We start from the raw sequence: 27,487 nt of genomic DNA, 5'->3' as shown, positions 1-27,487 counted from the left end.
TCAAATTTTACATAGTGAGGTAATGAAAAACTCTGCCTTCTTCAGTAAAATCGTTTGGCTGATGGTTACTCACACAAACTAATGTGATTCAGTAAGGAAGCCGTTAAGATGAAAGTAAAACTGAGGCTATTCAGTGAATTTCAGAATTTGTAATGGAACTGCATTCCACCTAGCAGGTAATAATATCTTACAAAAGGCTTTGTACAGCTCATGAGAGCATAGGAGGTTCGCATAACAACAGTCCCTCTTGATTACAAAGGGTATAGTTAGAATATTTTTCTAGCTTACTTGTGGTGGGGGGGGGTCAATTTCTGTAATGACAGGTAAACTGCTCATGGTCCAACGCCTGGATCAGCTGGTGCTCCCTCATCAGCCTAGAGTTCAGAATATCCCAGTCTGGTCCTGGCAGATTAAGATTCTTCCGTGATGATACTACTCTCGTCCTTCAGTCCCACTCCTTCATTTTCTCATGCTTCTGTCTTGTTGTGTGCGGTGGGTTATACATAATGTACCAGCTTCCCCTCCACTTTCCTCTATTATCTATCACAGCACTTAACCCAGCTATACAAGGGGGGGTCTTTTTCCTCTTCACTGACCTTCTGACCTCACTAGTGATGCGACTGACACTCCATCTTCACGTTATCCATCTCTATTATTCCTTAAACAATTACATCTTCAAGTCTCACTCTCTCATCAATGATCCACATTTCAATGCCCACCCTCCCCTCGGCATCACTGCCTACAGCTCTTCTATCGTCCTACCCAGACCCCTCATATTACATTGTTACAATGTAATACTAAGTAAAGACCACCTTCCCTTACTACATCACTGCTTGCAGCTCTCTCCATCTTCTTACCCGGATTCCTTACATTAAATTGTTACAGTGTAACACTAAGTAATGTCCATCATCCACTCCTGCATCACTGCTTGCAGCTCTCCCCATCTTCTTACCCGGATTCCTTACATTAAATTGTTACAGTGTAACACTAAGTAATGTCCACCATCCTCTCCTGCATCACTGCATGCAGCTCTCCCCATCTTCTTACCCAGATTCTTCTTCTTTCAGCTTTTCCCGGTTAGAGGTCGCCTCACCACAGGGGATCACCTGTCCGCTCATGATAGGCAGTGGAGTTTTTACAGTGTCGAGTTGCCAGCCCGGCACCCAACCTTCCACAGAAGGCACACACATGCATGCACTCACACCTAGGGCCAATCATGTGTTTGGGATTTAGGAGGAAACCTGAGCACCTGGAGGAAACCTACGCAACTACAGGGAGGGCATGCAGACTCCTCACAGAAGGCACCCCAGCCAAGAATCAAACTGGAGAACCTCTTGCTTTGAGGTGGCAACGCTAACCGCTGCACCACTTTACATTAAATTGTTACAGTGCAACATTAAGTAATGTCCACCATCCTCTCCTGCATCAGTGTGTGCAGCTCTCCCCATCTTCCTACCTAGATTCCTAATTTTACATTGTTGCATTGTAATACTAAGTAATGACCACCCTCCCTTAGTACATCACTTCTTTCAGCTCCCCATTTCTCACACGACACTGTAACAGTGCCCAGACATCGTAAAAGTCACCATTCCTCCACTTATTTCATGACTTTTCACCTTCTGCCCTCTGGCTAAAAACCTACCTTTTCCTCTGCTTCCATCATGACATTCTTCCTTCCATTTCAGTTTAAAAGTACAGTCATTGACAAATACCTTTCCAACCCAGCACTAAGTACCATTTGCTCATTTTGGGCTAAAGTGGAACCTATTCCTTGCATACATCTAGAGTCTCTCCAAATCTCCTCCCATCCTCTTCTGAAAATGTTACTGTTGGCCTCAACTCCTGATGTCTTTCTGCCGGCTCCACTTTCTTTGCTGACAGATCAGTGGTTCTTACATGCAGCAACCCCTTCTCCCTATGGTTCTTAGATGCAGCAACCCCTTCTCCCTATGGTTCTTACATGCAGCAACCCCTTCTCCCTATGGTTCTTACATGCAGCAACCCTTTCTCCCTATGGTTCTTAGATGCAGCAACCCCTTCTCCCTATGGTTCTTACATGCAGCAACCCCTTCTCCCTATGGTTCTTACATGCAGCAACCCCTTCTCCCTATGGTTCTTACATGCAGCAACCCTTCTCCCTATGGTTCTTACATGCAGCAACCCCTTCTCCCTATGGTTCTTACATGCAGCAACCCCTTCTCCCTATGGTTCTTACAAGCAGCAACCCCTTCTCCCTATGGTTCTTACATGCAGCAACCCCTTCTCCCTATGGTTCTTACATGCAGCAACCCCTTCTCCCTATGGTTCTTACATGCAGCAACCCCTTCTCCCTATGGTTCTTACATGCAGCAACCCCTTCTCCCTATGGTTCTTACATGCAGCAACCCCTTCTCCCTATGGTTCTTACATGCAGCAACCCCTTCTCCCTATGGTTCTTACATGCAGCAACCCCTTCTCCCTATGGTTCTTACATGCAGCAACCCCTTCTCCCTATGGTTCTTACATGCAGCAACCCCTTCTCCCTATGGTTCTTACATGCAGCAACCCCTTCTCCCTATGGTTCTTACATGCAGCAACCCCTTCTCCCTATGGTGATCATTCTCATTACCTCGGGGGGGGGTGAATGGGGAGGTTTGGAAATATGGTAAGTACAAGTATGGGGGGGGGGGACAGTTTCTGCATCAAAAAATAAAGCATGAACTCTAAGTTCCCCAGTACTTAAACCTTTGTTCAACCCCATCTGGAATGTGCACTGGATGAAAGCACAACTCGTATGACTCGTAACCAAGTTTCACATCTCTGCATGAGTTCCAGCAGAGAACAAGGGCAGTACATTAATGAACTATAGACCGCGGTATTCTCAGGTACCCACGTATTATCTGTACACTCGTGCATGACTGGACACAAACACCAAATGTGACATTACCTTAACATATTGTCAGCTGATTCAAGTGAAGTGTACTACTACTACTAGTTAAAAAATCAAACTGCACAAGCCCAACATTGGGATGTCAGCTGATTCAAGTGAAGTGTACGACTACTACTAGTTAAAAAATCAAACTGCACAAGCCCAACATTGGGATGTCAGCTGATTCAAGTGAAGTGTACTACTACTACTAGTTAAAAAATCAAACTGCACAAGCCCAACATTGGGATGTCAGCTGATTCAAGTGAAGTGTACTACTACTACTAGTTAAAAAATCAAACTGCACAAGCCCAACATTGGGATGTCAGCTGATTCAAGTGAAGTGTACTACTACTACTAGTTAAAAATCAAACTGCACAAGCCCAACATTGGGATGTCAGCTGATTCAAGTGAAGTGTACTACTACTACTAGTTAAAAATCAAACTGCACAAGCCCAACATTGGGATGTCAGCTGATTCAAGTGAAGTGTACTACTACTACTAGTTAAAAATCAAACTGCACAAGCCCAACATTGGGATGTCAGCTGATTCAAGTGAAGTGTACTACTACTACTAGTTAAAAATCAAACTGCACAAGCCCAACATTGGGATGTCAGCTGATTCAAGTGAAGTGTACTACTACTACTAGTTAAAAATCAAACTGCACAAGCCCAACATTGGGATGTCAGCTGATTCAAGTGAAGTGTACTACTACTACTAGTTAAAAATCAAACTGCACAAGCCCAACATTGGGATGTCAGCTGATTCAAGTGAAGTGTACTACTACTACTAGTTAAAAATCAAACTGCACAAGCCCAACATTGGGATGTCAGCTGATTCAAGTGAAGTGTACTACTACTACTAGTTAAAAATCAAACTGCACAAGCCCAACATTGGGATGTCAGCTGATTCAAGTGAAGTGTACTACTACTACTAGTTAAAAATCAAACTGCACAAGCCCAACATTGGTATGTCAGCTGATTCAAGTGAAGTGTACTACTACTACTAGTTAAAAAATCAAACTGCACAAGCCCAACATTGGGACGTCAGCTGATTCAAGTGAAGTGTACTACTACTACTAGTTAAAAAATCAAACTGCACAAGCCCAACATTGGGATGTCAGCTGATTCAAGTGAAGTGTACTACTACTACTAGTTAAAAAATCAAACTGCACAAGCCCAACATTGGGATGTCAGCTGATTCAAGTGAAGTGTACTACTACTAGTTAAAAAATCAAACTGCACAAGCCCAACATTGGGATGTCAGCTGATTCAAGTGAAGTGTACTACTACTACTAGTTAAAAAATCAAACTGCACAAGCCCAACATTGGGATGTCAGCTGATTCAAGTGAAGTGTACTACTACTACTAGTTAAAAAAATCAAACTGCACAAGCCCAACATTGGGATGTCAGCTGATTCAAGTGAAGTGTACTACTACTACTAGTTAAAAAATCAAACTGCACAAGCCCAACATTGGGATGTCAGCTGATTCAAGTGAAGTGTACTACTACTACTAGTTAAAAAATCAAACTGCACAAGCCCAACATTGGGATGTCAGCTGATTCAAGTGAAGTGTACTACTACTACTAGTTAAAAAATCAAACTGCACAAGCCCAACATTGGGACGTCAGCTGATTCAAGTGAAGTGTACTACTACTACTAGTTAAAAAATCAAACTGCACAAGCCCAACATTGGGATGTCAGCTGATTCAAGTGAAGTGTACTACTACTACTAGTTAAAAAAATCAAACTGCACAAGCCCAACATTGGGATGTCAGCTGATTCAAGTGAAGTGTACTACTACTACTAGTTAAAAAATCAAACTGCACAAGCCCAACATTGGGATGTCAGCTGATTCAAGTGAAGTGTACTACTACTAGTTAAAAAAATCAAACTGCACAAGCCCAACATTGGGATGTCAGCTGATTCAAGTGAAGTGCACTACTACTACTAGTTAAAAAATCAAACTGCACAAGCCCAACATTGGGATGTCAGCTGATTCAAGTGAAGTGTACTACTACTACTAGTCAAAAAATCAAACTGGACAAGCCCAACATTGGGATCTACTAACAAATTGCAAAAATTCAACATTTAGATCTGCTCCCTGGTTCCTGCAGCAGCAGGATAGTCTAATGTAGCTCCTCAGTCTTGGGTTACAAATCTTGCAGGGCTCAGGATAAGCATGGAAGTAATATATCCTTTGTTCAAAATGTGTCCATCAAACCTATGCAACAAGACTTGAGGAACCCATCCAAAGAAGCAGAGAGAAGGTGCTTAACTGTAAGGTGATTATGGAAACCATATTACGCACACTCGGACAGTTAAGTGCATCTCCACAGGTCTCGTGCCAGTGGCTGATGGTAGCTGTGAACTCAACTCTTTGGTAGCTGTAGTGAAGAGGACACCAAATGACGCCCACCATGCTGCTTTATGGATAGGTTTCACAACAGATGGGAATAACCAATATTTAGCCTCCAGCTTCCTCATCTTCTCACACGGGCACTGTTCTGTGGTCACTATGGTCACACACGGGCACTGCTTTGTGGTCACTAAAGGGACCACCCTGGCTGTTACTGCACTGGGAAACTACAATAGCCACCACCTAAGGAAAATTGATATATCTCAAGCTTTTCTCTTGTTTATATGTCAGACATCCAGGTTAGCGTTAGTGTCCATGACACTACTGCAGGTCATCCTTCCTACCCAAGCAAATGAGGCAGTGTGGCTGAAGACCCCGGCCTGGGAACTGTTGGCTACATCACTTACAAAACTTCAATGACTTAAGCATTACATGCATTAACCTTTCTGAGATGAACATTAGGATTGTGATCAACCTACCTATGGGAGGGGCAGAAGTGAAAAAGAATAGTTAGACAAACTCTCCTAACTTGACCATTAACATTACTGCATGTAGCAGACTATCCACGTGATTACAGCCATACAACAAAACAGAAAAATACTGCTGCACACGGGACAGAAAAAGAAGAAATCCCCATTGCTAACCACTGCAGAAAGCTTCTGAAGTAAGGAACATGGGGACTATATCACTTATGGTAAGACTAGCGGCCTGGTAGTTCTTGTTGCATAACTACTCCAGCAAATCGCTATTTCCCAAACTGAAACTTAACACATTCTAATCCCACCTAGTTACATGGCCCAAAAATACTACATTTAAAACAACAGCAATCAGCAATAAAAAGTAATGCGCAGCAACTCAGTGCCATACGGGAAACGTGTGTGCAAAGCTTGCAGCTTTAATATACAGAAGGAAAGCTGCAGGACACCCTCTATTCAATATTTAATCAAAAATGCACTCCTCACCTGGTAAAATTGAATTGAAGATGCAGAGAACAAGCACCCGTGCACTGAACTGCTCCTGGCTCATGTTCCGGAAAAAAGGTATACAAAGCCGAACAAATATGTAGTATACATAGAATAGACAACCAAGTACCTGAAAAAAATGTAATATAACACAATACATTATTTACAACCTAGTACCAAGCTGGACAGTATGACAAAATACATACGATTCAATTCCTCAGCCTTCCCATGAGAGCCCTACTATTACTGATACTATACTAAATTATTTACTTATTTTACATTTGTTGACAGGGATAGTCCATCTGGGTGTGAGCCCATTTTCAGCGGAGGCCCAGGAAGAAAAGCTCCAATAAAATAACAACATTGACAGGTACAGTGTCAGTTTTACATATAATTTAACAGAAATATTTAGAGATAACAAAGAAAGTGCAATATACAATAGGCACTTTAGTGAAAAGGAGAAAGTTACTACAATATATTAAAGTTGTGGCTGTATATATATATATATATATATATATATATATATATATATATATATATATATATATATATATATGGTTCTACCTGACAATCGAAACTGCAGAACACTGACAACGTAATCACTGACACCACATAATCGACAGTGCATAAACACGAAACCTCACATGCACGACAACGAAATAACCGACGGTAAACAAACACGAAACCTCATACACTGCACACACCACAATAACAACAATCAACAAACAAAACACATCCCCTGTCCAAAAACCACACACACACACAACACAAGCACACCAAAATCCTTACAAACCCACACTAAACCTCACATACACAACTATCTACAACCCTAACCCTAAGGTCCGTCACTATCGCACACTCAGCTAACCCGCGCCCTAACCCTAACTCACTTAACCCGCCCCTAACCCAAAGACTTTCACTACCGCACACTTACCTAACCCGCGCACTGACCCTAACTCACTTAACCCACCCCTATCCCCACAGACCGTCAATATCCACACTTACCTTACTCGCACCCTAACGTCCGTCACTACCACATACTTCCACAGCCTTTTCCCATGTTGGCATCCTCGGCGTCGGTGTTTTCATTCGTCACGTCGGTCTTCTGCATTGTCGATCTTCTGGCGCTCGCGATTCACTTGTCGGTGTTCTGGAGTGTCGACTATCTCAGGTAGAACCATATATATATATATATATATATATATATATATATATATATATATATATATATATATATATATATACACACACATACACACACACATTTTTTTTTTTTTGAGGCAGGCATCCATCTTTAATTGATCATTTGAGTATACTTTAATACGTGTACATATGTATACCCTTACAAAAGAAAAGGAACTTTCAAATTATACTCTGATTGTAGGTAGCTGATAGGTGTGGTTAACAAGTGGGAGTGGGGTATACATGGAGGCTATAAAATTTAGGGGATGAAATTTGATGTGGGCTTATGTGGTATTAGCCTGGCTTGGTGCAGGAGCAGAGCTGGCTGTTAGTGAGGTGGTCTTTGAGCAGAGTTTTGAATTGGTGTAGGTTGGTAGCATTTAGGATGTGTTGGGGGACAGAGTTCCAATGTTTAGAAATGTGGTTGGAGTGGAGGATGTCCCCGGCTTTGTTGTTGCTTTTGGATACTTGGAGGAGTGTTTTGTGTGAGGATAGGAGATGCCGAGCGTTGGCATATGGTTGGAGAATTCTGTAAAAGTATTCCCAGTACCCTCAACAGCTGGGTCCTGATTAAGTCCAAGTCACACACACCCATCAACCATGGATGACAGAGCCCCTAAAAATATAAATGTCTTGACATAAAAGCAGGGTTCCGTATAACAGTAAATCCCTCGCCTTATTCTAATCATAAAAGCAGGGTTCCGTCTAACAACAGTAAAGCCCTCACCCTATTCTAATCATAAAAGCAGGGTTCCGTATAACAGTAAATCATTTGCCCTATTCTAATCATAAAAGCAGGGTTCCATATAACAACAGTAAATCCCTCATCCTATTCTAATCATAAAAGCAGGGTTCCGTATAACAACAGTAAATCCCTCGCCCTATTCTAATCATAAAAGCAGGGTTCCGTATAACAACAGTAAATCCCTCATCCTATTCTAATCATAAAAGCAGGGTTCCGTATAACAACAGTAAATCCCTCGCCCTATTCTAATCATAAAAGCAGGGTTCCGTATAACAACAGTAAATCCCTCGCCCTATTCTAATCATAAAAGCAAGGTTCCATATAACAACAGTAAATCCCTCACCCTATTCTAATCATAAAAGCAGGGTTCTGTATAACAACAGTAAATCCCTCGCCATATTCTAATCATAAAAGCAGGGTTCTGTATAACAACAGTAAATCCCTCGCCCTATTCTAATCATAAAAGCAAGGTTCCATATAACAACAGTAAATCCCTCGCCATATTCTAATCATAAAAGCAGGGTTCTGTATAACAACAGTAAATCCCTCGCCCTATTCTAATCATAAAAGCAGGGTTCCGTATAACAACAGTAAATCCCTCGCCCTATTCTAATCATAAAAGCAGGGTTCTGTATAACAACAGTAAATCCCTCGCCCTATTCTAATCATAAAAGCAGGGTTCCGTATAACAACAGTAAATCCCTCACCCTATTCTAATCATAAAAGCAGGGTTCTGTATAACAGTAAATCCCTCGCCCTATTCTAATCATAAAAGCAAGGTTCCATATAACAACAGTAAATCCCTCGCCATATTCTAATATACAACCCTAAGAAATCAGCATGAGCAGGAAACCAAAGAGCAAAAGCAAAGCTCCAACTCTTAAAAACAACATATGGGTGACTCAGATTTCTCCAGCAAGGATTCAAACACCTTCCATATGCAGGGAAGCCCTCCACCCCTTCACCTCTACAAGGGGAACAAGACTCCATGGTAGTAGAGACCATACCAAACCATTTCAAAATGGGTATTCCTTCTCCACTATCATACGACAATAAAAAATAACTCCATTCAGTGAGTCTAAACTTAGTCTAACAAATCAGCTTTCATCATACAATGAAACTGCAGTTCAACCCAAAACATATGATAAAGGAGAGCCCGATCTCATCTCCTCAAATTAAAAAAAATCTTGTTGTTCTCTAGCAAATTTGCTCAGGTTTATTAACAGAAGCACAAGGAATGGCAGGATCCATCAGCTGTGGAAAGCAGCATTTTTGAAATGCCATCACAGAGGTAGGGCATCAATAAATAAAAGTAATTATGTACCAGCCATCGTTAATTCACCAGCAGATATAAAAAAAAAATAAATGGTAGCCTGATTAAATTGTAAATATTACCCGCGGTGGTGGTGCTGCGGTAGCGTTGTTGCCTCGCAGTAAAACGCTATCCGGTTCAATTCTCAGCTAGAGCGTCTTCTGCGTGGAGACATGCGTGAATGGGCGTACCTTCGTTGAAGGTTGTGCATCAGGGCTGGTAACTCGGCATGTAAAACTCAACTACCAATCATTAGCGGACCGGAGTTCTGCTGTGGTGACCCCTAACCGGGAAAAGCCAAAAAGACACAACAACTCTAAGCCTCTTAGTTTTGGTTTAAGCACTTGGGCTTCAGCCAGTTGTTTTACATTAAGAAGGTTTGTAGTCTACACTCTTGTGGAAGGAGAGGGTAGCCTGTGCCCTTCTGAGCTGGGAGTTGCTGGCCTGCTTATCTGAACTGTTTTTTTTTTTTTTTCTGAAATTGTTGCACTTTGCTGCAGCACAGACTACATTCAAACCTGCTGAATCTAGTTTTGTTTGTATAACTTGAGGACTAAACCAGGTCATCTTTTGTTGCAGATGGTTCCCCTGCACCCTAGTGGCAGGAGTGTGCAATTAGAACTCATCTGATTGAAGGTTGCTGGAACAAGCCTCAGTTTTCAGATTTTTATTGAATAATTTGTTTAAATCAGTGTGCTCTCATTTGCTATACAAGCATCGCATTTGAGCTGGTTTGCACTTGTTGGCGGTTATAGACAAAACACTTTTGCCTGAAAATTTCCATTAGAACTCTGTTGGTGTTCCATATGTGAGTTCTCGCGATTGTCCCTCACTAACAGGTGCTACATTCAGCGAAGCTCCTGAGGTACCAACACAGACCCTACCCACTAGCTTTTTGTCCACTTCTGTCCTCTCCCAGTTTTCTGACCACATCAACTTACCTAGCATTATGGACGGAAAATTTCCCACAATTCAAACTGATAAAATCTGCTGAACAGATAGAACTAGGACCACCAGGAATACTGTTCACGGGATTTGATCAGTTTGGCCATTCTTTTTGCTGCTTCATCCTGTGGGGATTTTTGTGTGTTATTAATTTCCCATAGTTACTCCAGCCAGCCTGGTTGACATGGGCATCCTGAGGCAATGTAGCGACTGCCTCATGTACACTTGACAACCCACGTTTTCTAGTCCACATAAATGTATTATGTGGGAGTTGCATCCATATCAAGAACCTAGAATCCAGACTCTCTCACTCACCAGTCAGTTCTGATACTAGGCAGGTTGTCAGCATGCACACATCACCTCCTGCACCTACCAAACCAACAACACAAACCTACATAAGTGCAGGTCCTTACCTGAAGCTTACCCAAACATCAGAGACTTCACAAACACAACCACGATTCACAGAATACATCCTCTGCAGAACATAAGAAGCAATACATTACACAATAGTGTCTCAGCAATCAAGCCCAATAAGGCATAACACAAAAAAAAAAATCTTAGTAATAGGTTACTCAGTTGTGACACACAGATGTCCATCTCACCAGGCTGGATGAGGAAAAAGTCATGGTCAGCTGTCTGTCAGGTGCCTGGATCTGCCACATCACTCACACACGCACACACATGCACACGCACACACACACACACACACACTCACAAGACACACACTCACTGCACACACACTCACTTTCAAGACGCACACTCACTCACGACGCACTCACTGCCACACACACACACTCGCACACACACACACTCGCACACACACACACTCGCACACACACACACACACACACACACACACACACACACACACACACACACACACACACACACACACACACACACACACACACACACACACACACTCGCACACACACACACACACACACTCACACACACACACTCGCACACACACACACACACACACACACACACACACGCACACACACACACACACACACACACACACACACTCGCACACACACTCGCACACACACACTCGCACACACACACACTCGCACACACACTCGCACACACACACTCGCACACACACACACTCGCAGTAGTGCATAAGTGCAGGTCCTTACCTGAAGCTTACCCAAACATCAGAGACTTCACAAACACAACCACGATTCACAGAATACATCCTCTGCAGAACATAAGAAGCAATACATTACACACCAGTGTCTCAGCAATCAAGCCCAATAAGGCATAACACAAAAAAAAAATCTTAGTAATAGGTTACTCAGTTGTGACACACAGATGTCCATCTCACCAGGCTGGATGAGGAAAAAGTCATGGTCAGCTGTCTGTCAGGTGCCTGGATCTGCCACATCACTCACACACACACACACGCACACACACACTCGCACACTCGCACACTCGCACACTCGCACACTCGCACACTCGCACACTCGCACACTCGCACACTCACACACTCGCACACACGCACTCGCACACACGCACTCGCACACACACGCACTCGCACACACACGCACTCGCACACACACGCACTCGCACACACTCACACTCGCACACACTCACACTCGCACAAACTCGCACACGCACAAACTCGCACTCACTCGCGCACACACACTTGCGCACACACACTCGCGCACACACACTCGCGCACACACACTCGCGCACACACTCTCGCACGCACACACTCTCGCGCACACACTCTCGCACACACACTCTCGCACACGCACGCACTCGCACGCACACACACACGCACTCACACACACGCACGCTCACACGCACGCACGCACTCACACTCACACTCACACTCACACGCACTCACACGCACCCACACTCACACGCACCCACACTCACACGCACTCACACTCACACGCACTCACACGCACTCACACTCACACGCACTCACACAAGCACGCGCACACACGCACAAGCACGCGCACACACGCACACACACGCACACACACGCACTCACACACACACTCACTCACACTCGCACGCACTCACACACACACACGCGCACTCACACCTGCAGCCGCACTCACACACGCTGCACACACGCGCACACTCACACACGCCACACTCACGCACTCACACTCACACACGCCGCACACACACGCACTCACGCACTCACACACACACACACGCGCGCACTCACACACACGCGCGCACTCACACACACGCGCGCACTCACACACACGCGCACTCACACACGCGCACTCACACACACGCGCACTCACACACACGCGCACTCACACACACGCGCACGCACACAAATCTCTCAACAGGCAGTGTTATGAATCCATCATAATTCATGTTGGTGGCAATTACTTGAGACGTACCTCATTGGACTATATAAAGAGACATGACTGAGCTCTCTGATTATGTGTCTCAGGCAGGTATGTCCCCAGACTTAAGCAGCATTTTACCTTCACCTAGGATGCACCTCAATACAAACAGAAAATGACTGACTTCAACAATTGGCCATGTTTCGGGTGTCATTTAAAGGGGATCCGGTATTTGTCAGCCTGGGATGACATGATCAACAGACCTTGATGCTTTGCCAGAGATGGTGTTCATCTGTCACCCCTGGGAATTCAGTTAATGGCTAAGGCTCTTGCCACCACCATAGTGCCTTTTTTAGGCAATGTCATAAGAACAAAATTTCTGATGCAAAAAAACCCTCTAAAACAACCTTATGGTTATGCTGCTAAATGATAGGAGTCTAAACTAGAAACTGCACTCACTGGAAGCAGTCTTCTCCTTGGAAGATGCTGACATTTGTGCCATCACTGGGATCTGGTTTATGGCCGCGGAAAGCACCCAAGCTATACAAAGTTACATTTTCTTATGCACATTCAGACCACAAACTGAAGGTGTGAGAACTAAAGGAGGTGGTGTATAAATATTCATTAAAGATAAATACACCTCTAGATTGGTTAAACAGCACAATTCCATGAATTAGTTCAGGTGCAACTGACTGCAGGTAAGACCCCTCTTGAGGTCACTGCCAGCTAGAGGACCACCTCCATGAATCAGGACATCCATTCAGCATACTTGGGTCTACTTGAGTCAATCAAGATACAACCAAACACCTTAGTTTTGGGTGATTAATTACCCATCCAGTGACTGGGTAAATAGCACGTGTTCTAACTCACTTGCCCAATGGTTCCTGGTCTTTGATAACTCCAATGCCCTGGACTAACTGGTTGACAAATCCACAAGGGGCTCAAGCATCCTGGACCTGGTGCTCACCAAATTGGGAGACAGCTGCACCACCCCCAGTGTGTGGCCATCCCTGGTGAGATATGACCACAAATCAGTCTCAACATAAGTAACTAACACAAGACCCCCCCTTAGCAAACCTCTCCAAGGCCAATTACAACCTCTTACATGAGGGCATAAATAGCTTCACAGCCCCTCCCCTCAATGATGAAACAGGCAACTACGCTGAGTTTATTTTATTTATTTTATTTTACATTTGTTTACCAGGATAGTCTGACTAGAGACAGGTCCATTTACAGCGGAAGCCCGGGGAGAAAAGCTCCATACAAGTTACAAATAATAATCAAACATGTAGTACAAGTTACATATAGGAAATATTAACCATAAGCACTTTTATTCAAAAAAAGTAGGAAATGTAAAGTCAAAAATATTAGAAAAATAAAATTTTCAGGTTATTGGTAGGGATTCCTGAGTTTTTGCATACCAGCAGAATTTTATGTCAGTAGCTTGAAGACTGATGTTATAAGAGGTAGGAGTTTTATGTGATGCATGGCCATAGCCAAGAACTCACTAGGTGTGCTTTGAGACATTTTTTCAACAGAGTAGTTGAAGGAGCGGAGGTTAGAGTAGGGGGAAGGTTGTTATACACCAATGCTTTACATGAGCACCTGTACAACTGTATTGACTCTGCTGTACCTGACAGAATGAAAGATTTTCAAGTTAAAACAAACCTGCCTGGTGGACAACTGCCATTAATAGGCTATACAATAGGAGAAAGAAACTGCTGTCTAGGAGTAGGAAGGAATGGTCTCAAAACTGGAAACACTCCCTCAACTTAAACAAGCAAATAAAACTCCTAGTGAAGTCCTCCAAAGCTAACTATGAATCCAAATTAGCTTCCCACACTAAGGATAACCCACAAGGCATTCTTTAGTTAAATCCATAACCTCAACAATAAGGGCCAGATCTGCACTAAACTCTTAGTTAATGGTACTACATATATAGACAACGGCCAGCAAATGATGTCCCAAATATGTTTATTGACAAAATCACATAGGATATAAATTATATATCCCAAGCTCCAAACCGGTTTCGGTTACCCCTTCTTCAGTGGAGCACAAAAATAATAATTAAACAGAGAGCCAACAGAAACTCATAGATCGGATTGTTGGTGATAGAAGCCACCAACAAGGATGGGAGAATATTTTGTCACAAAAGGAGAAATATTGGATTATAAACTTGGGTGCATTATTTCCCCCAGGTATTAATGACCATCTTTAACTTATTCATACATTTACTGTACCTTGTTGACCAATGAGTGTCCACACGCATATATTTTTAATATATAGCGTAGAGTCACAGGTTATTTAATCAATATAATATCTTGACTATGGTTCAGGTTGATTTTTATTTTTATTTTCCTTTTTTATATTTTTATTTCCATTTTTGAATGCATATATGTAACCTTTTGGTGCTTAAGGTCTTATTAGACCACAATACTATACTCTGATTGGATAGTCTTTGGTTAACAGATACTATAAATAGTATCATGTGTTTCTGTTGGCTCTCTGTTTAATTATTATTTTTGTGCTCCACTGAAGAAGGGGTAACCGAAACCGGTTTGGAGCTTGGGATATATAATTTATATCCTATGTGATTTTGTCAATAAACATATTTGGGACATCATTTGCTGGCCGTTGTGTGTTTTGGAAGTTTGGTTGGCCGAGCAAAGCTTTACGTGAGAGGTTTGGTGTGGTTGTACGTGAACTGTACCTCTCTGGGAGCCATTTTGTTCCAGTCGTCGGTGGGAGAAGACTCTTCACTTTGGGGATGTAATTTCAAGTTATGAGAGACGCCAACGAACATTTGTATTCTGTTTTTGACATTCTATCAGAGTTTTTGCAATTTATGCATTTATTTGTGGTTCATTTACGTGTTGGTGTATGAATATTTGGGTCGGAAGCTGGTGTGGCGTACTTTTGGAACATATCTACCACTTTTGGGCCAAGCGAACGAGGACACCAGTTTTAGTTTTACGTTGGGCATCCAGTATTTGGATTTTTGGACTTGGTTTGGTCGGAATTGGATATTTTACTACCTCAGGTACTTTAAATGGGGATACACTTAGTCGTTTGTCGATAAAGTGTTATTCTCTTTATTTCTGTATGGTGTAATATTGGGATATTCTTTCATCTTTGGGGTTGGTCGATTTGATCGTTGGATGTACTGTGTTTAAAGGATCACATTTCTACTTTTGAAAACAAGATCGTATGAACTATCAGGTCTCAGCACAGTGGTCTATTGGAATGGTACCATGATGGGCGTAATGATCGGAAGAATATGAGACTGATTTAGTACATTTTCACATTCCCGTTAAATGTGTAGTGCCTAATTGCTAATTTTTGATAATTCATAAGTGTTTAATATCATGTGGCAGCGCCTTTAGGCCAAATACCATTTGTGGTCGACTGGGTACATATTGGGAGTGCAAATTGACTATGTGATTGAGGCTTTCGTCTTGGTTATATTACCATTTGAATTTGCATTCTTCTACGTACAGCTGCCTTTTTGGCTTGTGTATGATTCAAATTACCAGGACTGTGGATTCACCTTTTGGCGTTTATAGAACTTTAGAGGGACATTAAGGTGTTTGGTGTTTGTCGCTAATTCTATGGAAGTATATTCTGGATTTTTCATGTGTTTTATGCTATAAGACACTATGATAGTAATGCACATGTTTCATCAAACAATTGTATGTTAAATTTGTTTCTATGAGTAACTTTCCTCTGTTGGTTTCCATCATAAGATGGGCCTAGACTATTTAAACTAAATGTATCAAGACATATTTGGATTAAGCTAAGGTGTTTCACATTATACAGCATTCTTGTTTAACTGTTCAAACAACTATTGCAGGTTTATTTCATGTCACTTTTTGTAACGCCATCCAGCTAGCCAATAGCTTGTTGGCTATTTCCTTTTTGCTATGTTATACAACTAAGGGGTCCCTATATATCTAAGGCCTATGATGTTGAAGGGGCCTTTTTGATTCATGTAGGGTTTTCCTTCAAGTGGTTTTTGTACTTAATGTTTATGTTTCACTATTTAAGTGGACACATAAGTTTTGAGATATATTAAGATATCGGTGATGATATTGGTATTATACAGCCATTTACATAGGCTGGTTTAATTATTATCATTGGTTGAACATTTTTGCTAGAATATTATTGATCAGACCAATTATTTGATATTCCACATACTGATTAGTGGATTTTTGCCTTTTGGCTATTTTTAGGATATTTTTCCTAAAACCTAATTGGTTGATACATTGGACATTTTGGTACAGACTGTCTAACCAGCTATTGTATGTTTACTTTATGCTATTTTTGAAACGCTATTTAGTTAGCAAATAGTTTGATGATAATATTCATTTTTTATACAACTAAGGGGTTTCCCATATATTTAATGCCTATGATGTTTAAGGGGCTTTATTCTTTATGAAGGAATTTCCTTAATATGTTCTTTGTATTTAGGGTTCATGTTTCACTATTTTTGTGGACACATAGAATTTGGTGGTATATTAAGACATTGGTCATAATACTGGTATTATAAAGCTATTTTTTAGGGCTGGTTTAACTACTATATATGGGTTGAACGTTTCTCTATAATATTATTTGATTAGACCCATCTTATTCCACATATAGTTCAGTGTATTTTTGCCTTTTTGTGTTTAAGGATACTTTTCCTTAACATAAGGTTGGATACTATCATTGTTTAATAATTGGTATTATTGACCTATTACTTTGGCTAATACATTCATGTTATTAGATTTTATATCCACTACTTGTAGTGAAGACAGGATTTCCTTCATACAGCCCTTTTTGGGTGGAACACGGTTTAGTGATTCAGGAACACATTTGGCTTTTGATATATTTGTTACTTCTCCTGAGATACTGGTATTTAATAACTAATTGGATTTAATATTAATCCTATCATCTTTTGGGTAGGTCTTTCTACTGGGTTCTTTTTCTTGGTTCTGGCATCGCACCACCCCCATTTTGTCATACTGGGTCTGTTCATTGCGGCAATATGAATCTGGACAGTATTTTACAGGGAATGTGTGCTGATAGGGAGGATATCCAGGTGTTTGGACTGAAATCTATCTCAAGCAACAATATCAATGATCAACAGGCTGCCTCTTCAATTAATGGATGCCAATCTGCCTTCTTTAATCTAGAGAAAGCCCTAAAAGGGCTAAGAGCTAATATTTGGCACTTGCGGCTTTTTAAGGCCTATTCATACAAAAAACTAGTCCCAAGGGGACTTAGAATTAAGTTAAAACCCATGGTCAGCAGATCTGAAGAGAGGTTGACCAATGAATGGTTTGAGGCAGCTCAAGAAGGATCTATGAGGTTTGTACAAATACTGTCAGATTATTATGAAAGGACAATAGATTCAAATATCGCTGAGATTAAAGATCTTAGCAGTATTTGCAAACAATTTGAATCTAATAGCAACTATGGTACCTTGGTAGCCAATCTAAGGAACTGACCCAGTATGATAAACTGACGAAAGAAAGGAAAATCAAAAAGTTCAATCGGGACGTCAATGACTATGCTAGAGGACGCCCTTTTGAATTACAAAAGTCAGTCAGATTTAAGGATATGACTACGGGTAAGGGCGGTGCCAGATCAAGGAAACAACCCAGACCCATTCTCAAAAATAAGGAGCATACATATACCAGTACCTCGGGTGATGAGTCTTCTCCCACTGACAGTGAGGGTATTATATCTGATCATTCACCTTACAAAAAAAGAAGTAATATACCTACCCCTTTTGGGGTAAGAAGAAACGACGCGGGGGGAGGAAACACCATAATAGGTCCAGATTTGGAATCAATGGATGGAATAGTTCAAGCATTTCTAAAATAGATGACATTGCATTTCATAATGTCCTTAATTTGTCTAAGGTTGAGCTCACTCTGGAACAAGAAACAATCCTAAATAAAGGCTTAGGATTTGTACCTGGTTTCTTTAGTGATCAATACCAAACAGTCAATGATGTTTTGGAATTTTGCCGCTGTTTGAATCTAAAGATATTCTTTTCTGATAATGTGAACAATATTGCTCAAAGATCTACTGAGTTTAGATTTCTAAAATCTACATTCCAACCTCCTGCTAATACGCATGTTACAGCTTTTCAACAGGCTGTACTTAGGGACTTACATTTTCCACCATATGGTTTCAATATTCTTAAAGATAATATTCATGAAACTGAAAGACAGGCGCTTGAAGAATTGAAAAACAACAATGATATAGCGATTCTTAAGGCAGATAAAGGTGGGGCGGTAGTGGTTTTGGACATGGATTACTATACACAGGAAGGATTACGACAGCTATCTGATAAAAAATGCTATATGAAAATGGATATTGATCCCACTCCTACCTTTAAAAAGAGATTGATAATTTCTTGGGTAGTGCAGTAGAGAATGGCATTTTATCCACCACCATTGTCAAACATTTGACGGTTAAGGATCCAAATAAACAGATATTATATTTACTTCCTAAAATACACAAATCTTTGACCTCCCCACCTGGCCGACCTATAGTGTCTGGTCATGGTTCACTTACTGAACCTCTTTCAGCCTTTTTGACAGAACACTTGAAACCATTGCTTGTCCATGTGAGAGCTAGAATCAAGGATACTACACAATTTTTACAAATTATAGCAGAGACTGAGATTGAATCTGACTGGCTGCTTTGTACATTAGATGTAAAATCATTATACACCAGCATCCCACATTGGGCTGGTCTTCAAGCATTTCAGTTTTGGCTTGAAAAATCTAATTTATATCCTCCTGGATTTAATACACTTTTGATATGCATGTGTGAGCATGTTCTGAATAAAAACATATTATTTTTCCAAGGTGAATGCTATTGGCAGCTACAAGGTACTGCAATGGGGGCATCATTTGCCCCTATATATGCAGACCTTTTTATGGCCTACTTGGAGGAATATCTTATATATGACACATCTCATAACATTTACATTGTAGAAATGGATATCTGGCGTAGATATCTTGATGATTGTTGGATGGTGTGGCGGGCAGATACGGAATATCTTAAAGAATTTGTGGATTATTTGAACAGTAATATTTGGGGCATTGAATTCACAGTTAACAGCAACATGACTACCATTGAATTTTTAGATGTCAATGTTTATAGGAAGCCTGATAATACACTAGGCACTAAAATATACAGGAAATATCCTGAATATAATACATTGCTACATGCCTCAAGTATGCACCCCCGCCACACTGTCCGGAACATCCCTAAATCTCAGTTTCGCCGTATCAAAAGAATTAATTCCAGTAAGGAGGATTATGAGCTAGCCAGTTCTGATCTTGTGAACAGATTCCTTGATAGAGGGTATTCAGAGTTTGACATCAGATCAGCCAAATATTGGTCTGATAATTTAACTAGAAACCAGCTTCTTGAATACCAGGACCGTCGGAATAAAAAAAGTGATATGGTCCTGAGACTAGTTACCACATATGGCAGAAATAATCAGATAATTAGAGGAATTGTGGAAAGGAATTGGAACATCTTGATGGCTAATGAGATTCTTAGACAACATCTTGGGACACGTTGTCAATTTTCTTACAGAAGGGGCAAAACTTTAAGTTCTATTTTTTCACATTATAAACATCATGGTAGTGGAGGTGCCAGGTACAAACAATTAACCATGATGGGTAAAGAATTGATTGGCATTTTCCCCTGCGGTCATTGTATGTCATGTAGTGAAATAAATAAAACAAAATCCTTTAGCAGTGCTAATACTAGCAAGGTATATGATTTAAAGTTTTTTGGGAATTGTTCCACGAGTTGGGTCATATATCTTGCCACCTGCCAATGTTCCGCTTTTTATGTAGGGAAAATCTCTCGGCCATTAAAAATTAGGATTGGGGAACACAGAAGTAACATTAGAAATAAGAAAATTACTAATGCCCTCTACCAACACACAGTTAAACATCCTACGGCCAAATTTAGGTTTACTATCATAGATCGGATTGTTGGTGATAGAAGCCACCAACAAGGATGGGAGAATATTTTGTCACAAAAGGAGAAATATTGGATTATACACTTGGGTGCATTATTTCCCCCAGGTATTAATGACCATCTTTAACTTATTCATACATTTACTGTACCTTGTTGACCAATGAGTGTCCACACGCATATATTTTTAATATATAGCGTAGAGTCACAGGTTATTTAATCAATATAATACCTTGACTATGGTTCAGGTTGATTTTTATTTTTATTTTCCTTTTTTTTATATTTTTATTTCCATCTTTGAATGCATATATGTAACCTTTTGGTGCTTAAGGTCTTATTAGACCACAATACTATACTCTGATTGGATAGTCTTTGGTTAACAGATACTATAAATAGTATCATGTGTTTCTGTTGGCTCTCTGTTTAATTATTATTTTTGTGCTCCACTGAAGAAGGGGTAACCGAAACCGGTTTGGAGCTTGGGATATATAATTTATATCCTATGTGATTTTGTCAATAAACATATTTGGGACATCATTTGCTGGCCGTTGTGTGTTTTGGAAGTTTGGTTGGCCGAGCAAAGCTTTACGTGAGAGGTTTGGTGTGGTACTACATATATAGAACCTGTGCATATAGCAAACCTGCTGGCTGACAGGTTCAGTGAAAACCTCACTCCCCTGTCCCCGCCACATATACTCAAAGCATCCCTAACACCTGTCCCCCGCCTAGCATCTCCAAGGAGCAGGTCTCAAATGCGCTCTCCAAGACCAAAAACACAGCCTCTTTGTAACCAGACAACATCCTGGGTTGTGTTAAAACAAGAATTAGCATCAGTGTTGGCTTGTTTTTCAATCACAGCCTAAGCACTGGCTTAACCCCAGCGGAATGGAAAACAGATACAGTCATCGCTTTGCACAAAGTGGGTGCATTCACTGACCCACAGGAACTACAGAACCATTAGCCTGACCAGCCTTATCTGCAAGGTCATAGAATGAATCATCATGGACCTTATTAAGAAGCATACAGAAAATCTCCAAATGCTCACCACCACCCAGTCTGGCTTTGTCAAGGGTAGACCATGCCTGTTAAACTTGATGGACTTCTTCTAGACAGTCATGTGCATATGGCCTACCTAGACTTCGCCAAGGCTTTTGACAAAATCCCCCACTCAGGCATCATTGATAAACTCACCTCGCTAGGTATCAACCCATACATTGTCAGGTGGGTTACAAACTGACTCACTGATAGAACTCATATGGTCAAAATAGGGGACTCCACATCCCCCAGCAGACCCGTAACCAGTAGTGTTCCACAGGGATCGGTTCTGTGACACCTACTGTTCGGAATCTACTTCTCCAAAGTACAGGCTAAAACTAAAGAACTGTGGCTGACAAAGTCTGCTGATGACTGCAAACTGGGAGCGATCACTGAAACCCCTAGCAATGTCAACATCCTACAAGAAGGTCTTACGCAGACTAATGACAGGTGCCAAAGTCATGGTCTTAAACTTAATACAAAAAAATGGATTATCATCTCCGTCAGCAAGGGTGATGTTCCTGCAAACTACCACATCAACAGCAATACCCTAAGCACACAGTCAGTGATGAGAGATCTGGACACACATACTGACAGCAACCTTAACTTCAATCACCATGTCTCCACAGCAGTAAGAAGGGCATTTTATATTGCTTATCTCATAAGTAAAAACATTGCCTCCAGAAAAAAAAGAGGTTATAACCCCCCTGTACTTTTCCCTTATCAGTCCAATAATAGGAGTACACCGCTTTCTTTGGTATGTTCCTTTCCAAACACCTGCAGCAACTGGAGAGACCACAAAGGTTCCTTACAAAGAAAATTCAGGTCTCAAAATTTTGGCCCCTCTGAGGAACTGCTTGAGCAGTGGACGAGAGAAGAGGGGAGGTTCTGTGTTATAATGAGCTGAAATGGCTGAGGTGTGGATTTTACTGGAGGAAAAAGACAGGCCCTTGTGAAGCATCTCAGTTAAGTATTGTAAATCTGAGGTAAATTGGGTGCTGCTGTGCTCATCCCTTGAGACTGGTTCCAGGCACAGAATTTTTTCCATTTTTCTGCATAAGATTTTCTAGTACTAGGCCTCCTTGCCTTTAAAATGATATCCATCACAGGTTTGCTGAGGGATGGTAAAGGAGAGATTAAGTAATTAGCCAGGCTGCAAGGTTCAGTGCTAGAAGCGGAGGGTGCAGAACCTGGTTCTCCTGCTGAGACAGCAGGGAAGGAGTCTGAGGCAGGTGCCATGGAGATGACCGTGACTCACTGTGCAGGAGGGGGTACCAGTGTTGGCGCGGCCAGTCTGGAGCAATCAAAATCATCCTTGGTTTGTCCTGTTTGATTATTAGTAGTACTTTGGAGAGCAGATGCAGAGGGGGAAAGGCATAGATTGATAGGTTTTTCCAGCTGAAGGACAGAGCATCCACTTTCCAGTCTTGTTTGTGGGGAGTCCTTGTGCACAATTTGTCCAAATGGTAATTCTGGGGAGAGGCAAACCGGTCTACATCTGGGCTCCCCCATTTGCTTGTCAACATGTTGAAAATCCTTGGTTCCAGTTTCCACTCATGTGGATTCATGAGGTTTCTGCTTAGTCTGTCTGCCAGTGTATTTAATTTTCCTAGCAGGAATTGAGCTTGTAGGTGCACTTGGTAGCTCAAGGCTGTGTTCTACAATGCGATGGCTAGTCTGCAGAGGGGGTAAGAATGTGTACCCTCTGCCTGTTTATGTACCACATAACAGTGGTGTTGTCCATCTTTACCATTAGTTTCCCCTGGAAGAATGTGGTCCTTGAAGACTGTCAGAGCATTCTGTACAGCTAACATTTCTTTTTGATGGATATGCAGGTGCATTTGACTTGGGTTCCATTTGCCCTGAATGCACTTCCCTGCCAGGTGAGCCCCCCATGCATAGTCTGATGCATCTGTTGTTAGGGTTTGGGCGGCAGGGAATGGTGTGAAAGGTAGTCCCTTGTTTTGGTGGCAGGCCTTTGCCCATCAAAGGAACTCTAGGCGTAGGCAAGGCATGACAGGAATCATTGCTTCTAGGTCTTGAGAATGTTGACACCATAGGCATTTTAGATACCACTATAGTTTCCTCATATGCAGTCTTGCATATGGAATTAGAAGAATGCAGGAGGCCATGAACCCCAAGGCTTGCAGTATTTGTCTTGCAGATAGCAGGGTTTTTGTGACCACTTGTTTGAAGTAAGTTGTCAAATGAATTTGCTTTTCTAGTGTGTTTTAAGCCATCTGGGAAGCTGTATTCAAGCTTGCTCCAAGGAATATAATTTGTTGACAGGGTACCAGGTGTGATTTCTTTTCATTTATGGTGTACCCCAGACAAGTTAGAACCCTTTTTACAAAGGCCAGATGATTCAAAAGTATGCCCTGGCTTTCTGCCTGAATTAGACAATCGTCCAGGTATAGGTATATTTGAATATTTCTTTGCCTGCAAAATGCAAGGACTGGAGTTAGGCACTTTGTGAATACCTGGGCATAGTAGATAAGCCAAAGGGCAGTGTAGAGAACTGATGGTGCGTGTAGCCTGCTTTGAAGTCTAGGTATCTTCTGCAAGATTCCCTGATTGGATGTGCAGGTATGCTTCTTTTAAATCTAGTGTTGCCAATCAGGCATCTTCGTCTAGCATAGGAATTAATTGATGAAGAGTCAGCATCTTGAATTTTGGAATCTCCAAAAAGGTGTTTAGAGTAGACAGGTCCAGGATAGGACTCCATGAATCGTCTTTTCTGGGTACCAGGAAAAGTCTCGAGTAGAAACCTTGTCCCTTTTCCTCTTCAGGTACCAGTTGAATAGTCCCCATGCTTAAGAGAGAAAGTACTTGTTTTGGGGCCTCTGCCCACTGATTTGAGGGTAGGTCCGGTCACCCACTTGGTGTTGGCAACGTGTGGAAGTGAAATCTGTATCCTGGGACACTATATTTAGAAAAACAAAAAATCACAGAAACGCCAGTAATTTATTGAAGCTTTCGGGCTCTCAACCCTTCATCAGCATACACAATACCAAATACTTTACATTTAAATAGAGGTAACAGTTAAGAACTCATGACGAAACCAGCCAATAAAATTCACTCAATAAAATTAAAAAAACAATTACTTAATGAGAGAAATCATAAAAAACCATTAAAAATGTGAAGAATAATATCATAACAGTTTATACTAATGGCGTTATTTAAACCAGGAGCGGTATCTGCATGCAACCTTATTATCCACTCTAGTTCCTTTATATTTATATATTTATTCCTGGATAATAAGGTTGCATGCAGATACCGCTCCTGGTTTAAATAACGCCATTAGTATAAAGCCTATTTTATTAAGACAACAGATGGTTAATTTATAACACATAATAGTTATATATAGATCAAATTAATGAATAGGCTATTAAGGATATAAAATGTTTTAACTTGTTATAAACTGTTATGATATTATTCTTCACATTTTTAATGGTTTTTTATGATTTCTCTCATTAAGTAATTGTTTTTTGAATTTTATTGAGTGAATTTTATTGGCTGGTTTCGTCATGAGTTCTTAACTGTTACCTCTATTTAAATGTAAAGTATTTGGTATTGTGTATGCTGATGAAGGGTTGAGAGCCCGAAAGCTTCAATAAATTACTGGCGTTTCTGTGATTTTTCGTTGTTTTTATGAACTCCTTGCTCTATCTCAGTGTTTCAAACACTATATTTAGAACCCATTTATCCTGGGTAATGAGTTCCTAGTTCTTTGCATGAAGAGCAATCATTCCCGCCAAAGGGGCAGTCAGTTGATAAGTGCTGGAAATTTTAAAAGGAAGTAATTGAAACAGTTTACCATGGGGGGGTGGGGAGTCTTATTATTCCCAGACTTGGAAGTGGAGGCCCCCCACTGCTTAGTTCTATGAGTCCCCTGGGACAGAAACCTGGAGTTTTTGCTGTGTCTGGGTTTGGCTTAAAAGACCTGGAAGGGGCTGGAAAGGACCAATTCTTAGAGGGCCAGTGCCTACTAAATCTAGGAGGCTGAACTTGTAAAAAAATATTTAACAGTTTGCATAGATTTAGCTTTATCTTCCATCTTTTTAAGAACTTCCTCAGCCTTGTTGCCAAACAGGCAGTCTTAGCTTTAACGTGATCAGGCAAAGATTGCTCCTTAAGCCAAGCATGCCTTCTGAGCACAGACCCAGTAACAGCAGCCCTGCAAGAGGCCTCTAATGAATCAAAACCACATTGCAAAGTATGTTTTCCAACTTGTTCGGCAGAATGCATTAAATCCTGTAATTCTTTATTTTCCTCACAGTTAGGAACATCTTTTTCTCTTTAAGCAGTCCAATAACATGTTGCTGATATTTTAACATATGAAACTGGCAGTTTAAAGCCCTAATGGCCAAGGCTGCAGAAGTGTAAACATTCTTACCCCATCTAACCAGCGCCCTGGAGTCTCTATCAGAAAGGGTAGGAAATGGTCTCTGGATCTGCAATAGGATTTTTGAAAAGGAACTTGTGGGACTCGGGGACCCTGTAGTATCTGTCAGGTTTTCTGGGAGCAGGAGGCAGGGAATCAGGGGCCAAACAGGATTTCAAAAAAGCATCATCAATAATGAGTACAAGAGGAATAGCTAAAGGCCTATGCTGAGGTAGAAATAGGAAAACCCTAAGCCTCTTTTTTGAATCAGAAAAATCCTGGCTTTCCCGGTGGAAATGCTCCCTTAGAGTATGTAAGGTTTCCCCAAAAGAAAAATACTCAGGAGGGGAAGCAGAGGGAATAGAGTCATCTGCATCAGAACCCTCATAAGTGGGTAAGGATAAATCCAGATTATCAGAAGAGTCAGAAAAAACAGAATCCTGATCAGAAGATTCATAGTCAACTTCAGTCCTACACCTCTTAGAAGGGGGGAGGGGGTTGGCTACCCCTGATTAGAGTTATTAGCTCTTCAGCCATTCTTATCACTTGCTTTTTAGGCATAGAGGCCTGAGCATGTGGCCTGGGTATCGTTTTTTTAGACATGGATCGAAATTTAGGCCTAAATAATGAAGGAGGCATCAATTTAATATGCAAGTCCGTAGGCCTGAATACACCCTCAGAAGCCAGTGCCTACACAGCGGCTCCAGACAAATCCAAGGTAGTGACATCCGCGGGTTCCATAGCTGAAGCATCTCGTGGCATACTCCGAATGGGTCTCAGTAGAGGCCTGCGAATCAGAAGTAGCGGGCATCAGGGGCTGCGAAAGTGCCTCACTGAGTACCGGCAAAATGGCGACTGGCTTAGGAGAAGCATCGTTGGCAGTTTTGGACATTGGCTGCCTGTCTCTGTCTATCTTTGCATTTTTTCATAATCTCAGTAGCATGGCTAACCGACAACATTTCTAGATAATTAAACCGAGAACCAAAATATTTGGAGGCAAAAATATATCGACGATGTACAGTGCGCTGATTAAATAAAGCACATAACTGACAGCAAGGTACGTCATGGTCAGGGCCTAGGCAAGGAATGCAGTACGAATGAAAATCTTTATGCGGTATTTGCTTTCCACAAGTAATGCAATTATTAACTTTGACTGACATTGGTAAGGAGCAAGAAAAAGTTTCCCCAATGGGGTACTTAGCTTTAATTAAAGACTTCGGTTCTGAAACTCGAAAACAAAAATTTCAGGAGTCAGCCAACCAGCACTTGTGAACTGCTTCTGCTTCAGGCACCGCACGGCAAAAATGACGGATGTAATGGCATTGGCTGCATGTTTTATACCCCTGA

At 41.4% G+C, this 27,487-nt stretch overlaps 1 protein-coding gene across 3 annotated transcripts in view; it reads right to left on the bottom strand.

Annotated features, from left to right (window-relative positions):
• Nucleotides 1–27,487, bottom strand: part of SOAT1 (sterol O-acyltransferase 1) — a 1,410,727-nt gene that overhangs the window by 302,752 nt on the left and 1,080,488 nt on the right. For all 3 annotated transcript variants that reach the window (XM_044085246.1, XM_044085245.1, XM_044085244.1), the window contains exon 11: nt 6,228–6,357. In XM_044085246.1, the coding sequence (XP_043941181.1) occupies nt 6,228–6,357 (130 nt within the window). The remainder of the gene's footprint in view (nt 1–6,227; nt 6,358–27,487) is intronic.

This window comes from Protopterus annectens, chromosome 10.part0, assembly GCF_019279795.1.
Source record: "Protopterus annectens isolate FY-2018-M chromosome 10.part0, PAN1.0, whole genome shotgun sequence".
In the NCBI taxonomy this organism is placed as follows: Eukaryota; Metazoa; Chordata; order Ceratodontiformes; family Protopteridae; genus Protopterus; species Protopterus annectens.
The sequence above is the reverse complement of the archived record's forward strand: the minus strand, read 5'-3'. Positions and strand labels throughout refer to the sequence as shown.